The sequence below is a fragment of the Ornithodoros turicata genome, unplaced genomic scaffold (genome assembly GCF_037126465.1).
Source record: "Ornithodoros turicata isolate Travis unplaced genomic scaffold, ASM3712646v1 Chromosome49, whole genome shotgun sequence".
Lineage (NCBI taxonomy): Eukaryota > Metazoa > Arthropoda > Arachnida > Ixodida > Argasidae > Ornithodoros > Ornithodoros turicata.
In genome coordinates, this window is record NW_026999379.1 from 732,556 (window position 1) to 746,412 (window position 13,857).

Genomic DNA, 13,857 nt, shown 5'->3' on the forward strand with positions numbered 1-13,857 from the left:
GTCGATTTTTCAGGTGACAGCGGCTACATGCTTGGGGATCGCAGGGCCACGAACAGCTGTCAATATCTGAATGAAAAAAAAAAGAACCCGTTAACGATATGGTAAAGCAGAGCATAAGCAACGCTAATTAGCAAAACACGCAATGTAAGACATGCTATCGTTACGCACCATTCGGGGAGCCGGGCGCACACGATACATGATGTTTTCCTTTTCTTGCACACCAGTGTATTACACATCAGACACATTCAAATAGCAGAGAAAAACGCAACTAGTAACGCGATACAGAATAGCACATTAAACCAGGTCATGACAGATGACCGGCAGAAAGTGATGTAATACGGGACAAGGCGTACCTCAGTTATGTACACTGTTAGGCGGCAGTATTAAACGTCTGACCACTGACATGCATCATACTTACTTTTCATTCCGGTGTTTGTCTATGGCTCGAACATCTTGGAAATCCACGAAACGAAATCACCGTCTGCCCACATTGACGCCAGCCGCACAAAGGTCAGACGGGACGCGAGCGAATCCACCAGTTAAATGAGCCTGAATGCCAATCATGATCGAGAATGGTCACATGTCGGGACCGGAGCCAATGAAAAGCAAGTAGCGGGAATTTGGCGGGGAATGCCAACAGCGACATTATTTTCGCGGCGGCGAAACCCGCTTAGTGCCTCCTCTGCGGACACGGCGGCACCCCCTTGCGCGCGCCACGGAAAGTTCATGTTTTCAAACTGACCACTCAGCAATCGGTGGTGGTGGTGGTGGTGATAGGGCTTGCCGTTGTCGGCCTCACGTATGTGGGCAACGTCACGACTGACGCCCTGGGGGAATGTGCGTCCTGGGCCGACTTCTAAGGGAACTGTGCCGACATCTGTCTGAAAGCGTCTGAGGAAAACCCAGTAAAAACCCCAAACAGAACAGCCGGCACCCGGATTCGAACCCGGGTACCTCCCAGCACTCGCATACCACGGGAGCGGCCACGGGAGCCAATGGGCTGGTGAAGGTTGAGAAGTCGCGCTTCGACGTAAAAATTCTGACATTTCATGACGCTAAAAGCTTACAGCGCCTCACTTTGTTCCGCAAAAGAACTGGGGATCCACTTACTCCGACCTGCCGTTTTAGGGAATCAGTAGTGAGCTGTGATTGTAGAGTTGCGACATTCCGTCGTGCCGGCGCTGCGCAACGCGGACGGGCGGGTGGGGAGGAAACGCATATCAACTTGTTGTCATCACGCGCTGCACGTATTTGGTACTTTGTTTTGAGGTACGGGGAGCCTGCTTGTGCAGAACGGTAACTGTACGACTGAACTCAAATGTGGCAGCAGTGATCGGCGTTGAGCACGACGCAGAATATGCCAAAGAACTCTTTGGTGCCGCTATGTCCGTCAACAGTGAGGACAAATTCAGGCTTATCGTACCACGAGATACCGTCGGACCAGACAGTTCGTGATGCATGACACAATGCAATATCACGTGAAGGTGAGCGAAAGGGAACGCGCTTGGTGCCAGCCTTACGCTCGGTCATTTGTTGACAGCACTTCAAAAAGGACTTAAGGCCAGGAGTAAAAAGAACTCTCGCAGGTGGATTTTTTTGCAACTGATGTATGAAAAGATTTCCACTTCGAAGAACCCCTTAGAAATCACCAACTTAAAAAAAACAACAACAACAACAAACACTTGCAAGCGGTTCCACTTCTGTAGCCCGCTTGTAGTAAGCCATAGGCACATGTTTAAGAGCATAGTACCTTTATTTCTTACTTTTACAGTCACAGCTGATTTTGCAGCAATGTAAAGCAGCATTGAAGTACAAAGACAGAAATAAATACCAAACGGGTAGAAACACGTGACCTCACGCTAAGCTGTCACGGATAATTCTACGATGCAGTTATTTGCACCGATGTGATCCCATAGATGGATAAGGATAACAGAAACGCAGAGAAAACATGTAAACGAGACTTCGAGGCACAGGTGCGCCGCGTTCCTGAGTGCCCGATGTCGTCTGCTCGTCCGCGACGCGTGGCGCCCCTCGCGGTTCCAAAACGAAACTCCGCTGTCACAGGGATCTCCGCGATGGCGTCAGGACGAAGGAGAGAAGAGACGTGCGGAAGTGGCCGCTGCCGGCGCGACAGAGAAAGTGATGTGACTAAATGATGCAAGTGGCGTAAGTCCGCTTGTAAAGGGAGTATCTGTGTCACAAATAGTGATTCTGGCGTATTTTGAAAAAATTGTTCGAACATGGGTTATGTAGACAAAAATACGGTAGCCGAGGGTTGCAGTTGCCGTTTTTACTTGTGCTTTGTTTACACGATGAAATTGCCTTTTTCCTGGAAAGAGATATCTTCTGACCGAACAAGGAGGGGAGTGAACCCCTGGCCGTGTCATCGCGGGTGTCAAGTGACAGCACAGAGACTATGGCGTGTGGAATTCCTCCACACCTGGACTGAAAAAAAAAGGTGCAGCACAAATAAAACAAGCAATGGACCAGACCAAGAAACGCCAGTCATGCTTTGGAAACAAGCGTGTGCGCTCTTTGCTTTGCTTTTTGTAGCGCCCCTGTACTGTCGTTCTGCTATATATTCCATCACACCCACAATCTCTCGAATGCAAAAAGAGATTCCCTTGCCTACTATTTTTATTGTTGCCGTGCTCCCTTCGATGTCTGCTAGGCATCTGCCCGTCTGCTCAATATAGCTTTTTCTACAGCCGAATGGAAAGTCATAGAGTACCCTCGACGGGCATTTTACATCGGGATCTTGATGCTTGACAGAACATTATGCCTTATTCTTGTTATTTACAATCGCAGGCAACCCTGATAATTTCCTGTTGTATTCACAAACAGCATTTACTTGATACCCTTGTGCCACTTTTTTCAGTCTGTGAGATAGACCATGAATATATAGAATAAGTGTTTCTCTATTATTCAACACTTGCGTAATTCTCGCACCTCTATGGAACTGTTTAACAATCTTCGAACATACACTAACAAGCAGTTATATCGAATACCCTGCATGCGTAAGCCTTGTTTTCTGCCTGTTAAATCCTTCCTTGACCTCACGTTGACACGATCTGGAGATGTCCTCTTTAGTCGCACGCTGTATCAGATTTCGTTTTACAGTTTTCGATACATTTGACGCAGGAGGCATACACGGTTTTTTGATCCTCTTCTAGTATATCCAACATTCGATCTTGATCTTTTGAAAGTATAAGCAATTCCACGAATATTTCGGCAACCATATCTTCTATGGTAACCTCTCTGTTCGTGTTTTTAGCGCTTATAAATGAATGTTTTAGGTACCGTAATTTCACGCGTATTAGCCGCGGCTCACGCGCGATTTCGTTTTCTCACGGGCGCTCTGCGGCTTTATCCGCCGGTCCGGCTTATCTGATGACTGTTTTCCCTGGTATTTTCCCGATACACCGGTTTTAACGAGAGGGCCGATAGTGTCTCTGGAACAGCACCGTCCTGCCGATGCACGAACAGTAAGTAACAGGGGGGCGTCCACATTCTAGTAGATTGACCTTCCCGGTGCCTCCCGCAAAGCAGCGAAAGTGGCGACAGTGATTCGTGTCTTCTGGAAGACCACAGACCCATGGATCCATGAAAAACACGTAACAAGGGCGCAGTCCGAACTTGGTAGAACATTGAACTGAGCTCGGAGGTGATGGTTAAGAACAGCCTGGTTGACCATATTGCGAATGCCTGGCAGTCACCTTCCAGTGCAACGTATTTGTGTGCTCATCCCATACTGCCGACTCCAGTTTTGCTTTTCTGTTCCGTGTTGTACACTGGGGAGACATTGATGGGGATAGCTAAGAAATAGTCCATCTTAAAAATAAGACTCAAGTGCGGTAGTCGTAATCAAAAGGAAAGGCTTCCTCCGCAGGTATGGCCTTCATTGGTGGGGCATGCAGCCACCTGAAGACATCTGTAGAAGAAGACAGGCCGTGGTCTTTCAACATCGTCCGCACAATGGCGCACGAGTTAGCGCACAAGTAAGCCATTCTTAAGAATCGGTCTAGAATTTGAACCTAGTATAGTGTACGTCCATGCGGTTCCTCCTTGCTACAGTGAAAGGACGACAACTGAGAAAATGCCGGGAAGTATACCAGTGACGCGACTGTCACTGACACCTTTGCTGCCCTGGTGTTTATCTGTATGCGCGTAATATGAAAACAAAACGAAGCGCTGGACAATGCGACGTGGAGGACTTTCTTTGTCATGTTCGACAGAGAAGATACCGCAACCGTTTCGCCCTTTCCTTCTTTCTTTCTTTCTCTTCTCTTATCGTGGGAGATACGACTGCCAAATTTGATGCTAGTCAGGAATCCTATCTGGTCCCCGCGTATAAAGCATATGCAGTGGACTTCTTTACGTGCTTCATAATGTGAACAGGCTCGGTTTGGGCACAAATATGTTTATTTATGTCTCGCTACGTTTCTTTTTTATCATGTGTGTGATTTATGGTGCTTATAGGTCGTGAGTCAGGTGACAATGTTTGTTAACTTGATATCAGTACGATTGTATGTTACCATGTAACTGCTTGGACTCGGGATGGGTCTGTGCTAAATAGAAAAATAAAATGAGGGATAGGACAAACACGCAGCTCAACTGAGAGTATATCATAAATGTGGACCAGCTGGTGGTCAGACTCCTTAATGTAATAATAATAATTGGGGGTTTACGTCGCGAGACAACTGAGATCATGAGCGACGCACTCCTTAATGTGAAAAAGTGAAATAAAAAAGGCTTTTCACATTATCGAGTTTGTCCACCAACGCTATATAACATGTAAGGTGGATGTTGTACACCACGCAACTGCGGCATTCATGTTTTATGTTGGAAACAGGGCCTTCTGGCACTCCGTTGTTCTTCCTGCGCAATCGTTTTATTTTAACGGGTGCTCAAAAACACACACATACACACACGCAGAAAAAGGAACACGGTATGCCATTGTCCAACCTTCTTGAAGTTGTGCAATATCGAGTGGATATATCGAATAAGGTATGATCGCTGGCTTACCGAAGACCCTTTCTTTTGCCTCTTTATGTCTCGGTAGCTGTCTTCCTTCTTGATTACTCCGGATATAAGGTAGATTTCGAGTAGTTCCATGAAGGATTGCATGGGCATCCCACATGTATACTGGAACGTTACAATTCCATTTTTCTTAATGGAGGCTTCCACACCAAATAAAAGATTGCTCTGTGGGAACGAGTAAAAGAGGTCTTCCACGTCAATAGAGAATATTTTAAGCTTGATCGATTGCTTATTTTGAAATTGCGCCAGAGGAGTAGAATTCTGGATAGAAAGCAGGTCTGACAGATGCAGCTTGTTCCCTTGATGTGTAACGTAAAAAACGCGACACATGACTTTGCCAGGAAGGACTTTCCGATACAATTGGCCTGAGCGGAATGCCAACCTTTTGAGCTTTTGTGGTTAAAGAAGTCCTCCAGGAATCCATGCTTACCAACTAAAATGCTCACCCTGACCATGATAAGTGATTGCTGCGCTCATTGTACACCTGTATCATAGATGGCTCGTTCACCGAATACAACGCCTCAAATGCCTGTTTGACATAAAGTATGGTTTCTGCCTATTATATGAGACGTCTTCTAGATATTTCGAATGATTGTTATTCGCAAAGAGGGAGATTGATGATTATACGATTTGACCCTAGCCTGTATACTCCACACTGACTCTCCGGATGTCCAAACTGCAGCGTTTGCACCGATTCTGAGGGTCTGAAATTTGAGACCTTCAGAATCGCTGATCAGAATCACTTATATTTATGTCAGCATCTGCAGATGGCCTGGCCACGTATCAGCAGAAAACGCACCCTAACTGAGCATACATTGCGTTCCAGTAATACTAGGTCATGTCCGAATTTCTGCAATAAGGAGAAGGTCCTGGCAGCCTCGAGCTGGCGCTCACAACATTTTGCCATCTAATAATATTACCGAGAAGGGACCTTGGATTACTCATTTATTCATAAATTGATATTCATAAATGATTTCGGCTACATATGCAAAGAGGATGAGAGTACAGCGCCGCCATGACATCACGTCACGCTGTTTCCTTTACATGTCGTTCAACCGTTATTTCTCTGATGCTTCCCAATCAGTTATCATGTTCATTTTCAGTCGTCTTTCTTCTATATGCAGTTACACGGCGCAATCGAAATTTCTCCAAAGCTCACTCAAAGAGCGTCTTGACCTTGCAGCGTACCAGAAGCATGCGGGAGGGGGTATAAGCATTCGCTAGTTGGTGGTGACACCAAGGTCGAGGTGGTGGGTTCGAATCCGGCTGTGCTGTCCGAGGTTTTCATTGGGTTTTGCCGGCCCAGGGCGAGTATACTACCTGTCCCCCATCCTTTCCATTTGTCCACGTCTGTAAGCCGCTTTTAGCCATAGTTGCGTCAGGCGCTTACACGGCAAGAAAATAGGCGACTTCCTGTTCTACTTGTACGACATGCTCATGGTGTGTATCGGGTCGTCGCCAGCAAGGGCGCGAGGTTATGTAAACGGCGATATGGAATAAACTGAACGCTGCATTTCCAAAATTGTGGGTCATGGTCAACTACCTTACATAAGCTTCTGGGTCTTCTGGAAGCTTTCAACGCAGGCGTGCCTCGCAAACCAGCTGTAATGCCACGATGTAATCTAATCAAAATTGTCCCATGTCATTAACTCTTCAGACGGCGATGGAGGACAGGTGGGCCTTCACGGCAGACAAGACTTCTGCATTGTTATCATATCTGTATATTGCACTTCCTGTCTGTCTGTCTATCTCTCTGTCTCTCTGTATTTGTGGCTTGTAGTTCTGCCGTCTCAACCAAATCAATCAAATAATTCGTTGTAGAGTCATCACGATTTAATTGCTATTTAGATACGACTAGTGCACTGAGATGTGCCATGCTGTTCCAGCTTAGGCTGCGTTCATGACGGGGAAGGACCAAGACAAGGTTTCATCGGTCATCCCGGAGCCATTGACTGCCCCTGGGACTGGGGTTACATCATGAGTTATATTCAGAGAGACACAAAGGAATACCACTTCTCCCAGTGCTGCGTTGATCAGATCAAATACTTAGCCCGGTAAGAAAAAAAATAATTCTCTTTGTTTGCCTTCATAATAGGGATTCTTGTGGGCACTGTATCCAAGGATGCGGATTCCTGCCCACATAAAGAATATAGCTGTTGTTAGAGAAAAAGGTGAATTTCTTTCAATTTATCTTTGAATTTGTTTTTGAATTTCGCGATACCCGACCACGAGACTTCCGTTATCCGGATTTATTTTTCCATAGATTCCTGTCGGACCGGAGATGATCAGCGTCGGTTCTGTTTTGAAATGTCAGAGTGTTTAATGATATTTAGTCTTGAAAATAATTGTCCAAATTCAGGTCCAAATAATTGTCCAAATGCCAAACACTGGAACATCGTTGTGCGCGTTTCCTCTCGACTCGCTCCGCACGGTCAAATGGGGAGGAGGAACAGAAGACGACATCGGCAATGTCATTATGGTTCAAATGGGTGACCGCTCTTCTACTGAGGTCAGCGCTAACAGGTTTTCTTTTCCCTTTTTTTTTCTTTTTCGTTGCTTTCTCCCTGTCAAGTGGTGAATGATGGAGGACTTCGAACTGCCTATGGAATATCGACACGTGTTGCCACTTTCAGAGTGGAAAATTGTGAATCTGCAGAGATGCAGAATGATGAGCTGTACCCGAACCGTGATGTGCCTTACATGTCAGCAGGCGCCAACGTAACCGGCGTTGTCGGTCATCTTAGTAGTAATTGCCCTGGCCGAGGCTTCGGCCGGTCCAAACTAAGGCACCCCTGCCCCTGAGCCCTGAGCGTATTTTCCCTGCGCGGCGCGTCCCTGCGCGTATTTTTCCCCGTGCGGCGCCAGTGCGGAGGCTTGTCCTCGCCCTTATAACATGCAGAGACATGCAAAGAAGGGTCATACACAAAAAGTACAAGTGAAAATATATTTATTAATGCCAATCAAGTTGCCAATTGTAAAGCCAGTGCTGGGAATTGTGATGCCAATCAGGTGAAGGAGAAAAACCCGACCGAAAAACCTTCACAACCTGTAATAGAAGAAACACAACACACATAATAAAGAACATACTTACTCATTACCAATTTCACATATTCCATATGGATATGACTCAATGGCATTAAAGAGGTATCTCTTATCAAAGTGGGCCAACTTCTTTCCTCATTTTTCAATCTGCGCCGAATTTTTTCGCGACTTTTCCCCGTGCGCGACAGGCGACGCTCGGGTAGAGGGCTGCTGCGGTGGGCGGAGCGTGGCCGGAGGGCTGCGTGAGCGCTGACTTGCTCACATTTTTTCAGCCTGGGCCGACTTCTTTCATCATTTTTCAATCTACGTCGACTTCAATCGCAATTTTTTTCCCGCTACAGCAGGTGTGCAGTAGGCGATTTACATGCAAAGGATAGCTATACACAAAAGTACGAGTGAAAATATATTTATTAAAGTCATTAGTGTCAGGAATTATATTATGACTCAGTGTGAAGGAGAAAAACTCAATCAAAAAATCTGATACAATAGCATTGAAGGGGTATTTTATTAGTGATAATCACGCAAGTTTTCAATTAAGCAGAAGGAGTAGCACATTTTTAATAAAAGAAGATATTTTTAATCAATACGATTACTATCAAATTAAAAGTTTTATTATAAAAAGTCTAACATGACAACCATAGCGGAGTTTTAATTACAATGTTCTGATATGTAACTTCATGCGCAACAGCTAGTATTCCATTATGACATATTTAATCAAAGAATATATTTTTAATCAATATGATTACAACCAAAATTAAAAGTTTTATTATAAAAAGTCTAACATTATTATACGTGACCACCATACTGGAGCTTTAATTACAAATGCCGATATATGTATGTGAACAGCAGAGAACATGGAAGACCATGGGACACGAACACAAGAGGAAATAAAATCTATAACAATACATTGGTTAATCAAAACAACAGAGGAGGAGACTATCATTTTAACTATCATAAAATCACCCTCGTGACTTCCCCATACAATTTTCATTCTAAGAGACACTTTGTTTTATGAATTCAACACAGAAAATATATTAAAGAATGAACTTCACCACATAGCACGCTCCTAGCCAACAATCAGCTCTAATAATATCTGCCCTGATTTGTTGAAGACGGCAGGCGTACACCTGACAGTTATGAACATTTTCGAGTGCAATAGGGAAGATTATTCCAACATTACACAATTAATGAATTTCTTATTATGTAAACAGCATAGACATACGGAAATAATGAGAAAAACGATCAACAGCTAATAGAGAACCAAAACAGATCACATAAACAACAGACACATGCAGGAAAATAAATGGAAAAGAATCTATCAAAACGATCAATATGCACGGATGAACAGCAGAGAACCTGGAAGACCATGGGACACGAACACAAGAGGAAATAAAATCTATAACACTACATTGGTTAATCAAAACAACAGAGGAGGAGACTATCATTTTAACTATCATAAAATCATCCTCGTGACTTCCCCATACAATTTTCATTCTAAGAGACACTTTGTTTTATGAATTCAACACAGAAAATATATTAAAAAATGAACTTCACCACATAGCACGCTCCTAGCCAACAATCAACTCTAATAATATCTGCCCTGATTTGTTGAAGACGGGAGGCGTACACCTGACAGTTATAAACATTTTCGAGCGCAATAGGGAAGATTATTCAAACATTACACAATTAATCGATTTCTTATTAAGTAAACAGCATAGACATACGGAAATAACGAGAAAAAACGATCAACAGCTAATAGAGAACCAGAACACATCACATAAGCAACAGACACATGCAGGAAAATAAATGAAAAAGAATCTATCAAAACAATCAACATGCACGGATGAATGGCAGAGAAACACTTTGAACAGCACATGATGAATAATTTAATACAGCACAGAGCTAACGCTAAGAAACAATCTAAACGGCGCATCTGCCAACGTGTAAACAACAGACAGGAAAATATTACTGAAACAGATAATAGAGAGCCAAAATCCAACACGTAAACAAGACGTACACAAAGGATAAATAGTTGAAGAACAATCTAACAAAACAAGAAACATGCACGGATGAATAGCAGAGAAACACTCTAAACGGTGCATCTACCAACGGTAAACAACAGACACATGCAGGAAAATAATTGAAAAAGAATCAATCAAAACGATAAACATGCACGAATGAATAGCAGAGAAAGGCTTTGAACGATGCATCTGCCAACATGTAAACAACACACAGGAAAATAATAGCAAACATTACAATTTGAAATAATATATCTTTTGAACTATCATAAAATCAACCTTGCGAGCTAACAATATCCTACTCAGGCACTTACCTTGGCAGAGTTATTCAAACACACACCACAGCTTTACAATAATTACAACCAGACTCGAGACATGGTGGGGTCACTCTCTCCCTCTATGCAGACCGGTGGGGTCACTCTCTCCATCTATACAGCCCAAAAAGCGGGGAGCCTGTTGTCAATCTGCGAGGTGGGGAAATCCTCTCTCTTTTTCAAATTCTTTCCTCCAAAAAGGAAATATTCTTAGGACCGGTGTACAGAGGCGAAATTTTTCATTGATCGCAAATAGACATTGGAATTATTCGATTCTAAAGAACACAATAAGAATTCTGTAAAAAAAAAAAAAAAAATCTAAGAATAGACTTTCTAAGCAAACGAGAAAATATTATCGGTGCAAACAATACTCAACGAGAAACGTTGCATTTAATGTATTTCAGAGCAGACACAACTATTAGGCAATCATTATTCTCAACTCACAAAATATCAATCGAGTGAAAGTCAAGTTTATTCAGTGATAGAAACAATACTAATTCGAAAACGAGAAACAAATTTAATTACATCGTTTGATGTTAACTTTGCAATACACGCAGAAGTCGCAAACAACTCATCTGAAATGCAAATTATATTGTTTGCTACAGCGGAAATCAACGCACACAACATTCCCAACTAGTAGAATATTTTTATTAATATCAATCGAGTGATCATCTGAAACAAAGTCAAAAGCAGTAATTAATTTAGGCAAACATTTTTCGTAATCACACAGCGCAAATATACATCACAGAAACACGTCTTTTTCATTCAGGACCCACTAGTGGAAACGAAGTGAGAGAGTTCCCGTACACATTACGCCCGCAGGGAGTAGGGGAATCCAAACAATGGTCTCGGTATACAAAGCCATAAAATCGCTCCTACAAGTCAAGTGAGGGAAGGAGGGGCTCTAGCGATGTCTTGTACATAGAATCACTGAGAGCAAACATTTTTCCTTTACACATCACATCTTTTTTTGTAAATTGACTTTCATAATTCTAACGTCAGGTGGAACATTATGAACCAGATAATAAAATTTTCATAAATAAAATTAGCACCAATATGATTTAATTAAATGTCGAGGCGCACTACAAAACAGAACAGACAACTGATATACATTGAAGAGATGGACAGATTTTGTACTCGTTACCATTCGTCATGGGAGGACCTGATAAAAAGTTGCTTCGAAAAGGAGGAGCCGCGAAACGATTCATTTATCGCTGCATTTCAATACGTCCTAGACATGGTCGTATTCGGAGATATGGTGCAAATTATGGAATTCAAGATGCGAGAACTTGTATGCCGAATCTACAATAGTTATAAAAATATTTGCACGTCATCGTCGGAAGGACCACTTGGGCTGATGGTGGAGTTTTTGAGGTTCGCTAACGAAGAGTTGAAATACACTAGACCAAACGTAATTGTAATCATTGCAATGGGCATTGCATTAATCAAGAAAGCAATCAGATCAAATTATCATATACAAGCAGTCTATATCGCACGATTCATTACGGATTTGTTGAAATTACACCTAACGGTTGAAATGGAAAGTACATAAAAACATCTTATCACGTGGTATATTCCACCCTAGAACCTCTACACATTTATTTTATTCTACCAGTCAAGGATGTCAAATGAACAGAAGTTCAATATTGTCGTGCAAGGTCTGATGTATTATCACCTGTTGAAACTCAACAAACATATCAATTGCGGTGGACCACCAGACGATTTTCATCTAATACTCTCTTGTACACCATTCAAGAACATTCATACAAAGAAAGGAAGCATCAATAAGAGATTGTGTAAGTTCATCGCGACAAAGTGCAAGTTGTTGAAGCAATACAAACACGGCGACAACATATCACCTGCCTTAATCAACGCTGGATTCAAGCGCCCAATAATCAGAATAAACTACCTGATGTCTTCGGAATTCATCAATCAAGACAACAAACGAAAACTTCGGAGTTTGGAATAGAACTGTAATTTATCGAAATAAACAAGTGTATAATTGAAATAATAATTGTATTCTTTGTCATCATTCTAATGTATTCTACACAGCGCAACGAAAACAGCTTATGACTAGATTGCTAAGGAGACACTACATACAAGGATCTTCGCATGGAATCAGCGCCGGCAATCAAAGAGATTTTTTTTACACGACCACACTCTATACAACACCGACACCCGAAGGAAAGAATTGTAGAAGAATCGATAATAGAAATTTAGAGGCATGTTACATCAATCTTTGTTTACAAAGAGGATCACTAATATTTTGCGAAAGCTTATTTTACGAATTAAATTGCACAGTGTATATATTTTCTCAGACTATTGGGCAGTTGACAATACTATATTGAAAGGAATCTATTATCAAATGACGCGATGCAAGTGATGGACATGCATGACGCGCTAGCGGAGTCTACAATTCTAATCATCATAACATGCGGCACACAATTCCAATAAGATTTTGGGAGAATCGAATCACGCAACTGTCATCAGAAATACTTAACCAATGAAGATGTGCACTATCCATAAGATATGTAATTATAATAAGTAAATATTCCTTTTGCAAACTTAACCAAAGCAGCACCCATAAACAGAGCTCCAATTCACAGAATGTACCCAAGGTTTTTAATTAGCCATACTGAAAAACTATGAGTCTGTTCATTATGTCACGACATATAGGCACTACAAATGGGAATGGCATACTTTAATTTTAGGAGATTTTAGCTCATAATGAAACAAAACGCAAACTGCAACACCAAAGGTTCTTGTTTAAATTTTCAAAGTCAAAACTGTATACTCTTTCTTACAATTTTTTAATATATAGATTAAAAAGCTGTCTATATAGTCACACATTGTATACAATATATTTGTTTGTACATTAATTGCTAAAATTTATCAGATCACATTCCGGAGCAGTGGTGACTATCGGTAAGTGTTTAATTTGAACTGCTGCCGCAATTTACGAACTGAGTTGTAGAAAGTGTAATTTCACGGCTTTGGCTGGCTCACTTTGATATGCGAAGGTTTTAAGAACTCTTTCACGACGACAAAGAATTTAATCGAGTGTATTGATGTTTTCTATATACTCTATAACGTAATGTGAATTCTCCACGACGTGGATAGTAAAAGTTACGAATATTTTTCGAACAAAATTTACTTAAAACTCGGAGAAAGGGTCACCCGCGTCGACGAACCCGTTTCCGGAAGAAAGCAACACGCTCGCGTGGGATGCCGCGTTAACGCGTTGGGCGCCGAATCGCGTTCGGTTTCGGAAGGGTGTCCGGGAAACGCTGCCCGGCGTGTTGCCGAAACGCATTCGACGACGCGAGTGACCCTTTCTCCGAGTTTTAAGTAAATTTTGTTCGAAAAATATTCGTAACTTTTACTATCCACGTCGTGGAGAATTCACATTACGTTATAGAGTATATAGAAAACATCAATACACT

General features: G+C 42.3%; 1 protein-coding gene across 2 annotated transcripts in view; it reads left to right on the plus strand.

The window, feature by feature from the left end:
• LOC135374247 (venom metalloproteinase antarease TserMP_A-like) overlaps positions 1–13,857 on the plus strand; it is a 166,985-nt gene that overhangs the window by 92,188 nt on the left and 60,940 nt on the right. For both annotated transcript variants that reach the window (XM_064607246.1, XM_064607247.1), the window contains exons 10-11: positions 3,890–3,998; positions 6,927–7,094. In XM_064607246.1, the coding sequence (XP_064463316.1) occupies positions 3,890–3,998; positions 6,927–7,094 (277 nt within the window). The remainder of the gene's footprint in view (positions 1–3,889; positions 3,999–6,926; positions 7,095–13,857) is intronic.